This window comes from Chiloscyllium plagiosum, chromosome 8 (assembly GCF_004010195.1).
Source record: "Chiloscyllium plagiosum isolate BGI_BamShark_2017 chromosome 8, ASM401019v2, whole genome shotgun sequence".
NCBI classification, from domain to species: Eukaryota; Metazoa; Chordata; class Chondrichthyes; order Orectolobiformes; family Hemiscylliidae; genus Chiloscyllium; species Chiloscyllium plagiosum.
Window position 1 is genome coordinate 104,150,931 of NC_057717.1, and position 17,934 is coordinate 104,168,864.

The window sequence follows — 17,934 nt, forward strand, 5'->3', positions numbered from 1 at the left end:
GGTGTTCTTCTTCCTCTTTTTGCAGTTCTGGTGTACTGCAGTGTGTTGTGGCCCTTTTGAACAGTGTCTAGATGCAACTTCTTTTGTGTGTGTTGGAGTGGTTGCTTTCATCATTGGCTCATCCAGCATCATCCTGTGGGATAAGGGATTTATCCAGGGTTCTGTTTTCACCCTTGGTTCAAATAAAATGTTTGCTGTTTGGCCATTGCCATAGAATGCTGCTTCAAACCAGTTGCTGAGCTAACAATTTCAAATGGAATGTTGTTCCTGAAATGTTAACATGACTGTCCTGTGGGTGTAGAACCTTGCTGTTTGGCCATTGCCATAGAATGCTGCTTCAAACCAGTTGCTGAGCTAACAATTTCAAATGGAATGTTGTTCCTGAAATGTTAACATGACTGTCCTGTGGGTGTAGAACCAAACTCATTCTCCATAACAAATATAATCTTCTTCCAAAAGTGAGGGGAACGATGAAACAATTCTTCTGTCATTCCAGGTTCTATGACAGAGTCCCAAAATTGTTTCTTGTCCCTTCTTTAACTGGTCATGGGTTAAGAGCGTCACTGACTAGATCAGCATGAAATGCATGTTCTTAATTGGTCTAAAGGCAAGAGTTTGCCCCATCATTGTGGACCTGAGTCATTTATCAATTGACAGTGGCTAGGCCAGTTTTAATTCCAGATTTTTATCAAAATCAAGTTTCCCCATCTGCCATGGTGGGTTTCAAACACATGTTTCTAGAATGTTAGGCCTGTGTTCTGGATTACTAGTCCATTGGCATTAGCACTGCAACTCTAATGCGTTGCAGTGCTAATGCCACAGGTGTGCATGAGTTGTGTTGATGATTTTTGCAGTGAGTGGAAAAGCAAAATTTTAGGTTCAAGTATCCCCAGAGAACAGGACAATCAACAACAGCATTTCCCAAAGAACATTTTTACCAGCCTCTAGTCTGGTGACAGCCAGTATTACGTACCAGGCTTCCAGTAGGTAACAGTGCTTCTTTGAGTTGATTAAGGTTTTGCTTGTTTAGACACGTGGCTGTAATAACACGTTGCAAATAGATTCCTTATGAGGGTTGGTCTCAGTGGATCGGCTAATTGTTATACCATGCAACCTCCAACTTACCTTTATAACATCTTCATGAAATATGATTGGATATTTTACAGGGACAGTTATCCTTACGTGGCTCAGTTCTATTTGATATGTTGGAAGAACTTGGTCAAAGAGGGAGATTTTTCTAGAGCTTATTCAAAGGAGCTGAAGTTTAGGGAGGAGAATTCAGGGTTCAGGGCCTTAGAAATGGTGTGAGGGCTATCAGTGATGGAGCAATCAAAAGTTAGGGATGCATCGGGATTAGGGGAGTTGCTTGTTACTCCTTGTATCATCCAGTTTTGATATTTTGCCATTTACTGTATGTCTACCCTGACTTAATAATCAGTTTTTGTACAAAGACTTCAATTATACATCCTGCTGGTATTGACTGTTGATTGTTCATACAAGTTTATCTCTGGTTGCTGTTTGAGACATCGCAGTGTGTTTATTCACTCTTGCACTTCACAAGGCTGCTGCATACCCTGGTGTACAGCTGCTGTACTGTGGAACTGAATATCTTTTTCAGGGCTGCAGCAGTGAAGAATGAGTTCCTAAGGGAAAGGTAGTTAAAAATACAAACCGCCTTGGAGTTGCAGCTCGGATTAGGGACCAACAACAGTGATAGCTTGGTCCTTTTCCCTTTCGGAGGAGTGACTTTTAGCAGCAGTGATACAACGTCTGCTAAACTGGCATCGGAGCCCCTGAATGAAGGAAGAGAAAATGGGGTCAGGTTCCCATCCAGCTTCCCTTGCAGAAAATGAACAATGTCAGTAAATGATAAGGATGTGTGAGCTTAGTTTGTGACGCTTCAGAATCAAGAGTGAATCTGATTTTGAGGTGTTTAATGTAGTCGGATGTTTGAATAGAGCTGGTTGAAGGAAACATGCAAACCTATGAACACATGAAGTTGGAGCAAAAGTAGACCATTCAGTCCCTTGGGTCTGGTCAACCATTCAATAAGATGATGAATGACCTGCTTGTGTTTCAAATTCCACGTTTCCATCCCTGATAACCCTTAATTCCCCCCTGCTTACCAAGAACGTATCCAGGGTGGTTTAAAAATATTCAGTGGAGGATTAGTCTTTTAGCCCCTGCATCTGTTCTGCCATTCAGCTGGATCATGACCTTTCTCTTGCCTCCATCTACTCATCTTGGTTCCACATCCCTGAAGATCAATGACCAGTAATCCACTTTTTCTGGGGAGTGGGAAGAGTTTCAGATTTCCATTACTGTATGCGTGAAGAATGGCATTCTGACATCACTCCTAAAAAACCTACTGCTAATTTTGATGTGTATAGCAACGGTTTTAGACTTTTGGTCTTCTCCAAACACATCAATTCTACCTTATTGCTCCAAACCATAAAGTTGACAGTTTGTGCCCTATCATCTTTTTGAACCCATTTTTAGCTCTTGATTGATTTTATTGTTGTCACATGTACCGAGATTTTGAGTGTTTTGTGTACTATACAGACAGTACCATACAAAAGTGCATACAGAATGTGGAATGCAGTGTTACAGCAACAAAGAAGATGCAGAGAGAGAAAGAGATCAGAATTGCATTTGAGAGGTCCATTCAAAAGTCTGATAACAGCAGAGAAGAAGCTGTCCTTGAATCCATTTGCGCGTGTAGTCAGATGTTTATATCATCTGCTCAAAATAAAAAGATGGAAGAGAGTGTAGCTAGAGTCGGAGGGGTCTGTGATGATGTTGGTTGCTTTCCCAAAGCAGCAGGAAGTATAGATGGAGTCAATGGATGGGAGGCTGGTTTGCGTCATAGACTGAGCTGTATTCACCACTCTGGGTAGTTTCCTGCAGTCTTGGGAAGAAGCAGTTGCCATCCCACACTGTGCTGCATCCAGATGGAATGGTGCATCCATAAAAATTGGTTAAGAGTCTTTGTGGACATGCTGAATCTCTTTAGTTTCCTGAGGAAGTCAAACCATTGTTGTGCTTTCTTGACTGTCACATCAACACAGGTAGACCAGGACAGATTGTTGGTGATCGTCACTTCCAGGAACTTGATGCTCTCGACCATCTCCACCTCAGCACCATTGACACAGACAGGGACATGCCCTCCAATCCGCTTCCTGAAGTCAATGAGCCGCTCCTTCATTTTGCTGACGTGGATGGAGAAATTGTTGTATTTATACCATGCTGCACTCAATCTCTTTCCTCCACTCTATCTCATCATTGTTTGTGATCTGACCTACAACGGTGGTGTCATCAGCAAACTTGTAAATGGAGTTGGGATGGAATTTCGCCATATGCTTGAGAGTATATAAAGAGTATAGTAGGGGGCAATCTAAGCAGCTTTTTGGGACACCGGTGTTGAGGATTATGATGGAGGAGGTGTTGTCACCTATTCTTACTGATGGCTGTCTGTAGATCAAGGAGTTGAGGATCCAGTTATAGAGGTGGGAGCCGAGATCTAGGTCTCAGTTTGTTTGGAATTAGGTGTTGAAGGTGGAACTGTAGTCAATAAATTGGAGCCTGATTGTAGGTATCCTTGTTATCAAGGTGTTCTAGGGATGAGTATAGGGCCAGAGAGCTGTCATCTGCCTGTTGTACCGGTAAGCGAATTGCAAAGAATTAATAATTATTCCTAAAGATTCATAATTATTGAGGTCAGAGCCACTAGGTGGTCCACCCAGGATCTAAGTGCATAGGTGGAGCCTCCATCCAGGCCAGTCACTTGCTGTGGGTTCACTCTCAAAAAGGCCGATCTAACGTCTGTGGCAGTGACTGTGGGTACAGATTACATCCGAGGCTGTGTAAATAGGTCTCTGTCCCAGCCAATCCATCTGTCAGCTAACATGCAAACCACGTTTGTGAATCTTACACGATTTTCCCAGCGTTGGAAGCCACAGGCCTTCCTTGACACCTGGCCTTTTATTTCTCTTTTTGTTATTTACGATCAGCTCTGCATTGTCTTTGAAGTATAGGTGCACCCTTATACACGTAACTGGATGTTGTACTTGGAGAAAGTGAGGATTGCAAATGCTGGAGATCAGAGTCGAGTGTGGCACTGGAAAATCACAGCAGCTCAGGCAGCATCCAAGGAGGAGAATCAACGTTTCGTGGCATAAGCCCTTCAGGAATGGATGAAGCCATTCCTGTTGAAGGGCTTATGCCCAACATGTCGATTTTCCTGCTCCTCTGATGCTGTCTGACCTGTTTGATTAGATTAGATTCCCTACAGTGTGGAAACAGGCTCTTCAGCCCAACAAGTCCACACCGACCCTCCAAAGAGTAGCCCACCCAGTCCCATTTCCCTCTGACTAATGCATCTAACACTATGGGCAATTTATCAGACACTGGGAGAAAGTCACCCAAGGCTGGAATTGAACCTGGTGCTGTGAGGCAGCAGTGCTAACCACTGAGCCACTGCCCATCTCGACTCTGGATGTTGTACTTGCCTAGGATACAGTGTACAAAACTTCCAATAAGACTTCACTGGCCGTGAAAGAATCTGGCCATCCCAATGACTTTAAAATTGCTGCGTAATTACATGTTCCTTCTTTGTGGTTAACCACAAACTGATATTGCAGGCTGGTGTGTGACCTATATCCTTGCTTTCTGTATGAGAGCTAATTCTGAATTGCTGTTTGTTCAGTATTGAGGGGAAGGTGTGAATCTGAGTGACAAGTAAACCAATCAGTTTATTAAAGTCTGTTGTCAGTTCATATACTCTAATTAAAATTTAATAAAGGATTTGATAAGGTAGGTACAAGGATGTGTCTATTTGTCAGTGGGAAGACAGAGTCCCGAACAAATCTAGTGAGGCATTTGAGAGCATGTTCTCTGTTACAAGTGATTATTAGACTTTGTAATTAGCTACTGCAGGGAGTGGTGGTTGAAAATCAAACGTATTGGAGGTAGCTAGATAAATGCATGATGGAGAAAGGAATCCCAGGATGAAATGATGGCATGGGAGGAGGTTCATATGGAAAATAACCAACAGCATGGACAAGCTGGTTAAACATCTGTTTCTGGGCTGTCGATTTTGTATAATTCTATGCAGTACAATATAACTCATAATCTCTACTAGCTGAATGTAACCCTGTATTATAAGGAGTACTTCTCTAGTCTCTAACGCCTAATGTCAATTTCTTTCTTTTTTGAATAAAGGCACCCCACAAAACTATGGAGAAGTGTCTGTCACGTGCCTGTGCGTGCACATGATATTTGCATAAGCATTTGGTTGTCACAGACCAGCCTAACTGCATGTTTTCCTGTGTTACCCAATAGATTATGTTCTGCACTCTGAACACCCATAAAGTGGACATGGACAAACTGCTAGGTGGGCAAATTGGCCTCGAAGATTTCATCTTTGCTCATGTCAAAGGGCAGAAGAAAGAAGTTGAAATCTACAAATCAGAAGATGCTCTGGGTCTTACCATCACTGACAATGGAGCAGGCTATGCATTTATCAAGGTAACTCTTGAAAACATTTTTGTGTGAAATAGTGGGGAATTGGATTCCTAAGCAATTAAATGAGCTATACATATAAAGCTTGCGAACAATGAATTTTGGATATTCTGGCTTCGAGAATACATGAAGTCCACATTATGCAGTATTAACTGAGATGGATAAATTAACTTATGCCTGACTATGGGTCTCTTGTTGTACAAGGAAATTAGGGACACGCAATCTTATGAGCATTTCTTTCAGCTGTTGAAATATAATTGAGTTTATTGTCTCACCCAAAAGGGAGTTCCCTTTGATAGGATGGCACTCCCTCTGTACAGTGTCTGGGAGCATAAACGTTGATTCTGAACTAAATAATGTAGGGGCAGTTGAAAACGTTGTGCCCTGTTGAACCTGCTCCACCATTCAGTATGATCATGCTTGATCAGACTTCAATTCCACTTCTATGCCCACCAATAATCCCTAAGACCTCTCTCTTCCAGTTTTTGATATGTTAAACCATGGAGCATTCTCAACCCTTTGGAATAGAGAATTCCAAAGATTCCCAAACCACTGACTGAAGAAAGTTCTCATCTCTGTCCTAAAACTCTGCCTTCTTAATCTAAATTCCCCAGTGGCGGAAACACCTCTGTATGTACTCTATCAAGCCCCCTTCATTATCATGAGCTTTCCACTGAGATAATTTTTCCTTTCTCTAAACTCCAGAGAGTATAAACCCAATTTATTCCATACCTCATTCACACCAACCCTCTTTGAGGTGGGATTTGATTCCATGGCATTCTGACTTGAATGAGCATGCTATCCACTGAGTCACACCTGACTCCAGAAGTGAATTCCCCAGCGGAAACATTGATTTGGAGATCCACCCAGAGCTGAAGGGAGCAGTTATGCAGGTTTCACAAGCCTAACTGGTACTGATTTTTAAGGGATGGATAAGGTTAGGAAACGTGAAAGTTGCCTTTGACCTTTTCAAAGCATAGCACACCCCAGAGAGTTGCAAATATTCTCCCTGTTTTAAGGGGCTATTAACTTGATTGAGCATGATGCATCTCCCCAAGAAAAGTTTGTTTCTTTCTTACAAGTCACAATTTTCAAGATTGACAAAGAAAGAAAGTAGATGGGAATTTTAAATGTATTGAATTGTGATCTGGAAAGTGCTGTCTGAAAGGATGTTGGAAGCAAATTCATAGTAACTTTCAAAAGGTAATGAATATATACCTGAACAGAAAACTATTAGGTCTACAGGGGAAACGGAGGAGTAGGGGGACTAATTGGATATTTCATTCAAAGAACAAGCACAGGCTCAATGGGTCAGATGACTTCCTTCTGTTTGTTATTCTGATATTTATCAAGAAAATCATAATAAACTATATTAAGCTGGGCAAATGGTTGGTAAGAGTTTATTACAAACACTGAAAAGGAAAGAAATTTAACTATTCCTTTTATCCCAACAATATTCTTGCAAACATCTATCTTTGAGCCAAACATTCATCTTTCTAATCTAATGTGCTCTATGCCAATTTGCATGTGGCTCAGTTTATAATGAAGAGATTATTTTTGAGATTCTGCCTGTTAAGTTGGTGCCTAGCTTGTCGTACTAATTGTATAGAACCACCTTCTTTGTCCTACTTATGTCATTGTTATCTACGTGGAAAAAAACAACTGAATCCTCAACCTCACATTGTAAGTGCTTCTTCAGCCCTGAGCAGACTTCCCAAACCCTGACTCTGAGCCATCTGGATCTGCAGTCTTTACTGTAGAGAACAGCGTCTGTCCCCATACTATCTGTCCAATACTACCAGTGCATTCCTCCTCAATCTTCCCACTTTTCATACGCACAGGTATACACGTGCCTTACCTGACTGGCACCATGGTTCAGGAAGCCAATCATCCTGCTGTCCTCTCCTTCATCCAGAAGGAACTTTGAACCTATGAGGCAATTGCAAAAGCTGAGACATTAGTCTCTGGGTCCCCTTACCTGTTTTAATTGCAAATCACAATTTGCTGTCCCTGAAAACTGACCACATCAAATGATCCACCTGCAAGAGGTGTGACTTCCTCCTAGTACAAAGAATCCAGGTAATTTCCCTTTCCCAGTACATTGCAGTACAGCCTCCAATCGAGTTGTGGCTGCTTGAACTTCAACCACTTGCTGTAGGCATATTTCCCCTGGACCAAACTGACATTCAGGTGTTTCCACCTTCTGTAATTGTGAAACATCACTTATCCTGCTATCCTTAATGTTTTTTCTCGGAACTGCTTAGTTATTTTGTTGAATTTTATATTTAGTTATGTTTTATATCTTGCAGGGAGATGGTGGCATAATGCTATTATCACTGGACTAGTATCACAGATTAATCTTCTGGTCTAAATAAAAACTGAAAGAACTTCGGATGCTGAAATCAGAAGCAAAAACAGAAATTGCTGGAAAAGTTCAGCAGGTCTTGGCAGCATCTGTGAAGAGAAATCAGAGTGACCCTTCTTCAGAACTGATGTAGTTGGGAAGAGGTCGGTTTATATGCATTTTCCAGCAATTTCTATTCTTGTTTCTAATATTCAGGTCCACCTGCTACAGGAAAGGTGTTGTTAAACTTGAGAGGATGTAGAAAAGATTTACAAGGATGTGGCCGGGGAAGAAAGATTTGAGCTATAGGGAGAGGCTGAATAGGCTCGGGCTTTTTCCCTGTGGCATCATAAGCTGAGAGGTGATCTTAGAGGTTTATAAAATCGTGAGGGCCATTGATAGGGTGAACAGCCAAGGTCTCTTTCCAGGATGGGAGACTCCAAAGCTAGAGGGCATATGTTTAAGGTGAGAGGGGAAACATATAAAAGGGACCTAAGGGGCAACATTTTCACGCAGAGGGTGGTGCGTTGTATGGAATGAGCTGCCAGAGGAAGTGGTGAAATTGGTACAATTACAGCATTTAAAAGACATCTGGGTGGATATATGAATAGGAAGAGTTTAGAGGGATATGGGCCAAATGCTGGCAAAAGGGACTAGATTAATTTAGGATATAGATGAGTTGGACCAAAGAGTCTGTTTTTGTGTTGTACATTTCTATGACTGTATAACATGGTTCAAAATACTACCATGACAGATGGTGAAATTGGATTTCACTAAAAATCTGGAATTAAAAAGGTTGGCCTAATAGTGACCATGTAACCACTGTTGATTGTTGTAGGAATCCATCTGGCTCACTAATGTCCTTTTTAAGGAAATGAATTTATCATCCTTATCTGGTCTGGTCTGTATGTGACTTAACAGCAGTATTGGTGTTTAAAATAAATGCTGGTCTAGGCAGTGACACAATTTGTGATGCTAATTTGCACCATAGTAATAGAATAAGCGTTAATCACTGATCACATAGTCACCAAATAACCAGCTATTTTTCCTGTAGTAGAATAAGAATTAATTTCTGAGGCTGAAAAAGTTTGGGAAAAAGAAAAAAGCCACAGAACATATCATTCCCTCCTCCCCTTAACTCAAATCACTTAACATTGGCATACTATTTTAAATTGGCTAGTTTTACATACTTCTACAGCAACATGCCTATCTGACACACTTAATAAGAATTGAGATTGAGCTTTTTCTTTAATAAGCTGCTCTTTTGTACCCCTGTCTTCTGCAGTGACAGAGGCCTATCCCAGCCAGTGCTGTACTCCCATCTTGTGCAGTGGCAGAGGCCCTGTCCCTGCCAGTGCTTACCCCAGTGTTGTGCACTGGTAGAGGCCTCTCCCCAAGTTACCAACTACCTCTGTATGTGGCCATAGTCAGTGCCCATTGGTACCCCAGACAGGTTATTCAAAAATCCTTTTGCTTTATGTTCTCTTACCCCCCACCATTTCACTAGTAATGAGTCTGACAACAATACAAAATGGAGTTATGAAACAGCCCCACCTTTAAAAACTGTGATTTAATTGCCAGAGAATCAAAGAAGGAAGCCTCATTGACCGAATAGAGGCAATCAAGGTTGGGGATCTAATTGAGTCGATCAATGGCCAGAGTGTCATCGGTTTTCGCCACTTCGAGGTTGCCAAGCTGCTGAAAGGTCTGGTGAAGGGACAGCTGTTTACACTGCGTCTTGTGGAGCCTCTTAAGGCTTTCGGTGAGTCAGTGGCTCTCTTGTGTAAGTAGAATGTTACTGGATTCCTGCAGAGTTTCTTATTCTCTTCTCTCCCTATTAACTCTTCCTGTTAAACCCTGACCTTTCTGAGCTAACAAATCCCAAGGGCTTCCTCTCTCCAAGGTTTGTTTTCTCCGGAGCCCATACACTTGATGTCAGCCCCATGAAAACAGGTGGCTTCTGCCCTTTTCTGTACAAGTCCCCATCTTCTTACACTCTTTGTCTTTATAAACATATTTTCTTAAACCCTTAATAATGTCCCCATCTTCATCTTTTCAAAGTAAATTAACTCCACAGCTTTGAATGATACAATCCTGACACTTATCCCAGCTGGCTAGATTTTACTTTAGCAGCCAGCATTTGGACCAAATAGTCTTTGAAGGTGTTTGTTCTTCATGAACCATACCATTATCCTGTGTTCCTTTCATCCTGTGTTCTAGCTGACTCCTCTTAAATGCTTATGTACTATTCACCACCTCGACTTGTGATTTCCAACTTTCACCATTCTCCGGGCAAAGAATCTGGCTTCAGCACAGAAAAGTAGCTTTTTGTGCAGTTTATGATACAACACTCCAACTCATTATAAAAAAAGCTTGCTGTCTGTCCTTTCACACTCCATGAAATCTCATGGTACTTGTAACTGATGATAAATGTGTCTCCTTTTCCTAAACTGGGATGAGTTTTGTGTGGAGCCTCTCGTTCCGGGCATGTTGCAAAAGTGATTAGCGCTTTCCTCCAGTGCATTCATTACATAGAGAAGGACAAGTCTTGCATTTCTATAATACGATTCAGACCCCTAGGATAAACCAAAACACTTGACAGCTAATGAAGTGTTTTTGGATTGTAGTTGCTAGTGAGTTTTGAGAAGATGTAGTTGCTGTTATAGCATAGGAAATGCAGCAGCTAATATGGGGCACAGCAAGATGCTACGACATCAATCATATAATGACTAGATAATTTCTTTCAAAGAAACTAGCAGAGGGATAAATAATTGCCTATGACTTCAGGGAACAATCCACTGCTGTTCTGTTAAATAATGGCAAGAGAACTTTTGCATCCATCTCAGTGGGCAAGGTGGATCTTGTGTCAGAGATTCATCTTTCAAATGAGGCATTAAGCCCTATTGTAGTATTGCATGTGGATGATGGCGATGCAGTCTATAAGCTGGTGTTACTGCTTTTAGAACCACAAATTTTGGTAGTTATCTCAGGAATTTTAATGTGATAGGGAAAATCTGCAAATTCCCAGGTACGTGAACTTAGAAAATGCAATGTCATTAATACACTTTTATTACTGAAGACTGTTCTGTGCAGTATTACTGAAGGAAGTTCTGAGGAAGAGTTACTGGACCCAAAACACTAACTTTGATTTCTGTTCACAGATGCTGCCAGACCTGCTGAGCTTTTCCAACAACTTCTGTTTTTGTTTCAGTATTACTGAACACTGACCAGCAGGTGGGAGTATAGCACAAGTCTAGGGCAGAAAAAAACATCAGAGTAAAAGTGACTATAAGCCAAAGAAGCTTTAAAAAATTAGTCTTTTAAAATTTCTCCTGTTCTGGAAACATCAGTCTGCAATTTTATTTGCATCTTTAATGTGCTGAACACCCCATTTGCTTTATGGAAGCAAGTTATCATGATAAAATTCATTACTGAACCATTGAGACACAAAGACGTGATCAAACATGTAGATCTTGTGTAATATCCTTGAGAAAAGATTTATTGGGGAAATTCTGAAGCTTGGGATGCGCCCCCATATTTTTCAATCTGCCACATTGGCCAAGCCTTCAGCTGTTTGGGCCCTAATTTCATGAATTTCCTGTCTTAAGTCTCTCCACCTCCCTTTCCTCCTTTCTAAGACATTCTTTAAGATTCACATCTCACCTGTGTTATGATCCCAGCTCTGGTTATTACTGGACAAGTCAGATTCTAAATTGAACTTTGGTTTGATAGATCATATATGTTTTATTAAACATAGTCTTTAACTGAAAGACAAACCAGAGATCTTGTTTTACTACTAATAATTTACTAATATTTTACTTTATTCTGAGAGAGAAAGGAAGATAAAATAGATTAAAACAAACTATCTACATGTACAATACAGAAGTTGAAACATGGTAAACTACACAGCTCTTCTTTATAGTACTGGCATGAAAAATGTTGAAATTATAGAGTCCGAGTCATACAGCACAGAAACCAATCCTTCAGTCAAACTTGTCCATGCCATGTTTTGACGTATCAGATACTTCAGTTCCCAGCCCCTAAGAATTTCGTCGTCTCTTCTTTGAGCCTTCATATAACTGAGCTGAGACTTTCTCCGTGTCACTTAACCGCTTGCTGGTCTAGAACCTTTAAACTAAGCCCCATACACTGAAGTAATTTGTTAACAGTTCTAAACTATTTGGCCTTTTCAAGAACTACTGCTTTGCAATCCACCTTCAGCCGAGACGTCCGCAAAACTGTTTAACTGAAACTGAAAGCTTTTTTCGGGCTGTGGGTGTTTCCCCTAAACAAAAGGAAAAGATAAATCTTGGATTTTCCAAACTGAAAGCCTGATGCCCAACTGCTTAGCAGTAAAAACTCTGCCGTTGTAAGTGCATTTCTACTACCTTCCAAGAAGCACCTTTCACAGATTGAGCTTTTTTTAAAGAAACCGCCATGGCTGCAAAAATACTTAAGTTAGTCATTAAAACCCTTTAGACACACTGATCAAAACCTACATGCTATTGGCTCAAATCTAAAGTTTAAAAATGATATTATAATGTAGCCAAGTTACACCTTGCATCTCACCTCTCCTAATATGTCTCCTTATGTGGCTCTGCTAGATCCTGCTTGATAACTGTACCGTGAAATGCCTTTTTACGTTTTACTGTAGTAAGGGATGCCACATGAATGAGAGTTTTATGTATGTAAGTCGAATTTGGAATCCTTCCCCATTAACAAACCAACTGTTGTATCTCATTGTTATTCACCACCACACTGCTCCAACTCCTCAAATTTACCTTTCTCATTCGCATATCACTGCAATACCCAGTTTTCAAATAGCCAACATGTTGTAAGCAGAGGCCTAGGACACAGGCCTGCTGATTGACAAATATCCATGGTACCAGCTTTTGCTCTGTCCAGCTATGGTCTGTGGTGTGCATAATCTGCAAAAGCACTGCGGCAACTCACAAAACCCCCTTTGACGATGCCTTCTAAACCCAAATTCCTTTCTTCTAGAAATGGCAGTGTCTGTAGATATGTAGCGACACCATCGCCTGCACGTTCATCTTCAAACCACACACCATTCTGACTTGCAACAGTGTTGGTGTTTCTTGACCGTCACTGAAGCAAAGTCCTGAAACTCCCTTCCGAACCTCACAGGGTGTCCTTGCACTAGCTGGGTTGCAGCACTTCAGGAGGGCTTCTTGTCACAACATTTTTTCAAGTTCTGCTAGTCTTGGGCAATAAATGACAGTTCTGTGGGGAATGTATTAAATAGCAACTTGCTCAAATTTTCCTTTCTCTGATGATTCTTGAGAACTGAGCTCTGAACTTTGAAAGTGTTTCGATCAGAACGTCTCTTGGCTCTAAAATTTGAGTCTCTCCTGTGGAATCCTTAGATGACAAATGAGATTCAGTTTGATGCCCAATGCTCACCTTTTATGTTTCTCCTGCAGAGATGATAGGGCAGCGTTCCAGAGGAGGCAAATCTGCATCAGGTGGGCAGGTGGGCACTGGAAAAGGAACACTACGACTGCGGGCGAAAGGGACTGCCACTGTAGAGGAAGAGGTAAGCTGATAGCTTGTATTCTGTATCTAGAAAAGCCCTGTAGGAAAACGTTACTCGTTAAAGGCAAGTTTTTATACTGGGGTTTATTCATCATAAAACATGCATACTATTTCTCGCTTTTCCACCACGTGTCACTCAGGTTGAATTGACCAATTGTTGCTTAATTGTGGATTTTGCTAGTGGCCTGTGCCCATCCTTGTCAAAATCTGAGGCTGTGCTTTCTATAGATGTTATCTTTCTATGGAATCCTTTGTGTGGCACATGTCATTCGGCCCATTGAGTCCATACCAACCCTCTTAAGAGTGCCCCCCCCCCCTCCCATTCCCTGTAACCCTGTATTCACCATGGCAAAGCCACCTAATCTATACATCCCTGCTCACTCTGGGCAATCCAGCATGCTGTATGATTTCATTCCACATTGGATTTTTATAGTCTTGGTCCTAGTTCATGTAAATAGATTTAAGACTGGTTCCCAAGGCAAAGCATCAGTGAGTTGATAAAACTGGCGTGTTACAGCAATAATTGACCTTTATGACATTGAACATGGAAGCAAATGGATTTTCAACAATTCCCATGCAGTCAGCTTTGAGTTAAAGCTGTTGATTGCGTTGATCCTCCTGTACAACCTGAGACATATTGGGCTGGCAGCAGAGTAACTGAGCACTTAATGTTTCATGGGTTGAGGAAGTTGACAATAAGAACAGTAAAGGCTGCAGAATAGGAATGCACACGAGTTCTCCTTGTGGCAGTCAAAGCCTCAAGTAAATATTTACGTGTGGAAAATAATATTGTACGGAAGCCCAGGTTATGATTGCTCTACTGGGGATGAGAATATCTGAGCCAATTTTTTGTTTGTGTGGAGAATTTAGTTTAAAAGCGGCCATGATGCCAATTTGTTCCATGAGATTGTCCAGCTAAAGCTTGGCTGTATATGTTCACAATTGCACAAAGGAAACAGTCAGAAAACCAAGATCAAAGTGCTTCTAAGGAGTGACAGGAAGCCAAATTTTGGATTTGGCTGACCTGGCCTGGATGATGCCCTTCCTTGTTGAATCGATTCTCGTGCTAGACTCAACAGGATCAAGAATTTTAAAGTTAATGGGCGTTACCAAATTTCTGAGTTCCAGTGAGCTAGCCTCTTGTATAAGAGAAGAACTTAGAACAGAAAGGGCATAAGCTCTATTTGATAAATTTCTGTTGGGCAAAGAATTAAAGCCATGGAGACATGAGGTGAATCGATAGAGTTTGGACAGAAATGGACAGTTACAGAGTCATACAGGATGGAAACATACCCTTTAGTCCGATTCATCCACGCCAGCCAGGGATTCTAAACTGAACTAGTTCCATTTGCCTGCATTTGGCTCACACCCCTCTAAACATTTCCTATTTATGTATCTGTCCGAATGTCGTAAAGTCTCGGCTTGTTAACTACTATAAAAGGGCGTAGCAAGGTAATTAACTAGTGCAATGCAGTTTAACCTGTGCTGAGTAAATAGGTCCCTTTATCTAAACATGGCTGACCACCCTGAAGGAAAGTACACCTATTCATTCTGATTGGCAGGTTACATGACGTTATACTTGCTACAGTGTTAGGAATTGGCTTAATGAATGTGCTTAACTATGTAACAATACTACAGCTTTAAGAGGTGTATTTTATCCTTTTTTTAAGGAAGAACGGTTGGGATGAGGTCCCGAGGAGCTTGCTCAAAGCCAATAAGTAACAGCTTATGACACCTTGCATTTTTTTTTCAAAAGTTGGAATAATAGAAGCAGCCTGAACGGGTGAGGTCAAGCTCCCACAGAACCAGGATTTTTACTTTTAGGTTTCAGCAGTTGCTGGGGTCTTGTGGCTGGATGTGGAAGTACTTATTCTCCTCTCTGTTACAGCTAAAAGCTGGGACTCTCTTCCTGCCTCTAGAATTGCACATGAGAAGATCTGTTTTACTGAATCTGCCCTTGCCAGGGGTGTTCATGAAATATTGCTATATTCTAACAGTTAATTAAGTAGTTTGACCAATTGAACTGCATCTGGAATGCAACATTTTCTCTTAACTTTCTCTTATTTTAAAAGGTAAGCTCTGGGCTATCTTCTTAATACATTTTGAGGTGGTTTGGTCTCATCCATAACAACTCTACATTAAATAGAATGGCATACACTATACAGCACTTTGGCATGGCTGAGTTATGCTGGTATTCATGCTTCATAGCAATCTCCTCCCACTCCAGTTTATCTCATCCTACTTTACTGTGACACTCTGTTCTCCCTTGTGTTGCTTAACTTGATGCTTTTCACTAAATTTAAAAAGTAATGCGTTTTCATTTAACCTGTTTAGCTTATAAATGTAGTGCGTGTTCTTTTGACTTGTGTTGAGCTTGTTCTGCTGAAAGGATATTCCCCCGCTAGCCTCTGGAGGGTCATTTGTTAAACCACTCTGATATTATCCAGTTATTGAGCTTTCATCTGTCTGTTTACCTGTTCTAATAAAAGAAATGCAAATGACAGAAATATGCAACTAATAATGGCTTCAGTGTGACCTTCCTTCAAAAAGAACATGAAGATCTTCCAAGTGTCTGATTGTGATTTTTTTAAATGTTGTTTATTTATCTTGCAAGTAGTTGATGTAAGTGGCCTGATTCTATATTTCCTATTTTATAATTTTGGATCAGGATGAATACTTTTGTAGGAGGCATAATGAGCAAGGGGAACAGAGAGAGAGAGGGAGAAATAACCTTGCATTTGGATGTATCCTTTCACAGCCTCATCTCAAAGTGCTTGACAGCTAGTTATTAAAGTGTGATCACTGTTGTACCGTTGGAAATGTAACAGCCAGTTTCTGTACGGTGAGCTCCCACCCGTAAGAATGTGTTACAACAGGAGAATTAGTATTGCTGGTTGCTGAGTGACTATTGGCCAAGACATCCGGAGAAGTACCTCGCTTTTGACTATGACAACGTTTACTTACACAGGGCAGAAGGAACCACAGCTTAATGCCTCATCCTGTTCCACAGTGCAACACAGAATAAAGTCAGGTGGCCTGAGTAGTCTTCCTCACCCAGCCTTGTCTCATATTATCTGTTGGGTGGGTGGTTTTATGATTGTGCTTCAGATGTGTAGTATAGGTTTTGCTTCCTTTTGACATTTATTTCGTTCCATCTGCCGAATAATGGTTGGAGGAAAAAAAAACTGATGACGTTTAAACTTGTTCCACAGATTTGTTGTCTTTCTTGAGCCAATTTTCAATATTGACTTTTTATTCTTGTTTAATGACTTAATCCAAAAAACATGCTTTGTTTTGATCCTAGCCATCCGCATTTGAAGAGAAGGCCATTGAGAAGGTGGATGACCTGCTGGAAAGTTACATGGGTATCAGAGACACTGAGCTAGGTGAGTAAGACACTTAGCGTTTAATTAATACCCTAGTACATCTAAATATTAAACCATGATTCTGACATGACTTGATGCTGCTGACCTATTGCAGTTTGACATTGTGATTTCTGCATCGTGTGCTGGAAATTAATTACTTTCAGGTTTCCAAACTTCAATACTGCGTAATTGTAATGTAGACAGCATTGACAGATGGACCACAGTAGGACTGTGCTTGCAAGGGTCTTATGGTGCAGTGGTGGTGTCCCTTCTTCTGTCCCCTCTGCTCAGAAGTGTATCATAGCATGTTAGGACAGGTCTGTACTTAGTTAAAATAACTAGGTCTGTGCTTGCAAACCAAAGGATAATTAAACAATTGGGAGAACAGTACAGCCAGAAGGATAATCCCTGCTCAAACTGTTGTCATTGTTTTAAATTTCCTCTGTAGTCTTGCCCTCTTGATGCCTCTGTAACCTCCTATAGAGTCCTACTGAAAAATCTCGAAACCTCTGCATTCCTCAATTTTCTGTCCTTTTGCAATTTTTGATTTTCATCACTCTGCTGTTGGCAGCTTTAACTCTCAGGACCCCAAGTTCTGAAATTTCCTCATTAAACCACTCTGCTACTCCTTCCTTTCATATTTGATCTGACTTATTGTTGTCACATGCACCGAGACACAGTGAAAAGTGTTTTGCGTGTTCTACAGGTAGACCGTGGTGGAACAGAGTGCAGAATACAGTGATACAGTCACAGGGAAGATGCCGAGAGAGAGAAATCAAAATTAGCATTTGAGAGATTCCTTCAAAAGTCTGATAACAGTGAGGAAGAAGCTGTTCTTGAATCTGTCTGTATGTGTATTCAAAGTTTAATATCTTTAAAGGGGTGTGTGTGGAGGTGGTATCTTTGATTATGTTGGTTTCTTTCCCGAAACAGTGGGAAATGGAATAAAGTCAATGGAGAGAAGGCTGGTTTGCATGATGGACTGGGCTAGGCTGTGTATACAACTCTCTGTAGTTTCTTACAATCTTGGGAAGAGCAGCTGCCTTACAAGGCTGTACTGTATCCAGAAAGGATACTTCCTGTGATGCATTTTCAAAAAGATTGGTAAGCGTCTTTGTGGACATGCTGAATTTCCTTAGCCTTCTGAGAAAG

General features: G+C 41.0%; 1 protein-coding gene across 2 annotated transcripts in view; it reads left to right on the forward strand.

The window, feature by feature from the left end:
* Positions 1-17,934, forward strand: part of LOC122552282 (PDZ domain-containing protein GIPC1-like) — a 34,691-nt gene that overhangs the window by 5,566 nt on the left and 11,191 nt on the right. For both annotated transcript variants that reach the window (XM_043694979.1, XM_043694980.1), the window contains exons 2-5: positions 5,341-5,526; positions 9,446-9,626; positions 13,306-13,418; positions 16,722-16,803. In XM_043694979.1, coding sequence (XP_043550914.1) covers positions 5,341-5,526; positions 9,446-9,626; positions 13,306-13,418; positions 16,722-16,803 — 562 coding nt within the window. The remainder of the gene's footprint in view (positions 1-5,340; positions 5,527-9,445; positions 9,627-13,305; positions 13,419-16,721; positions 16,804-17,934) is intronic.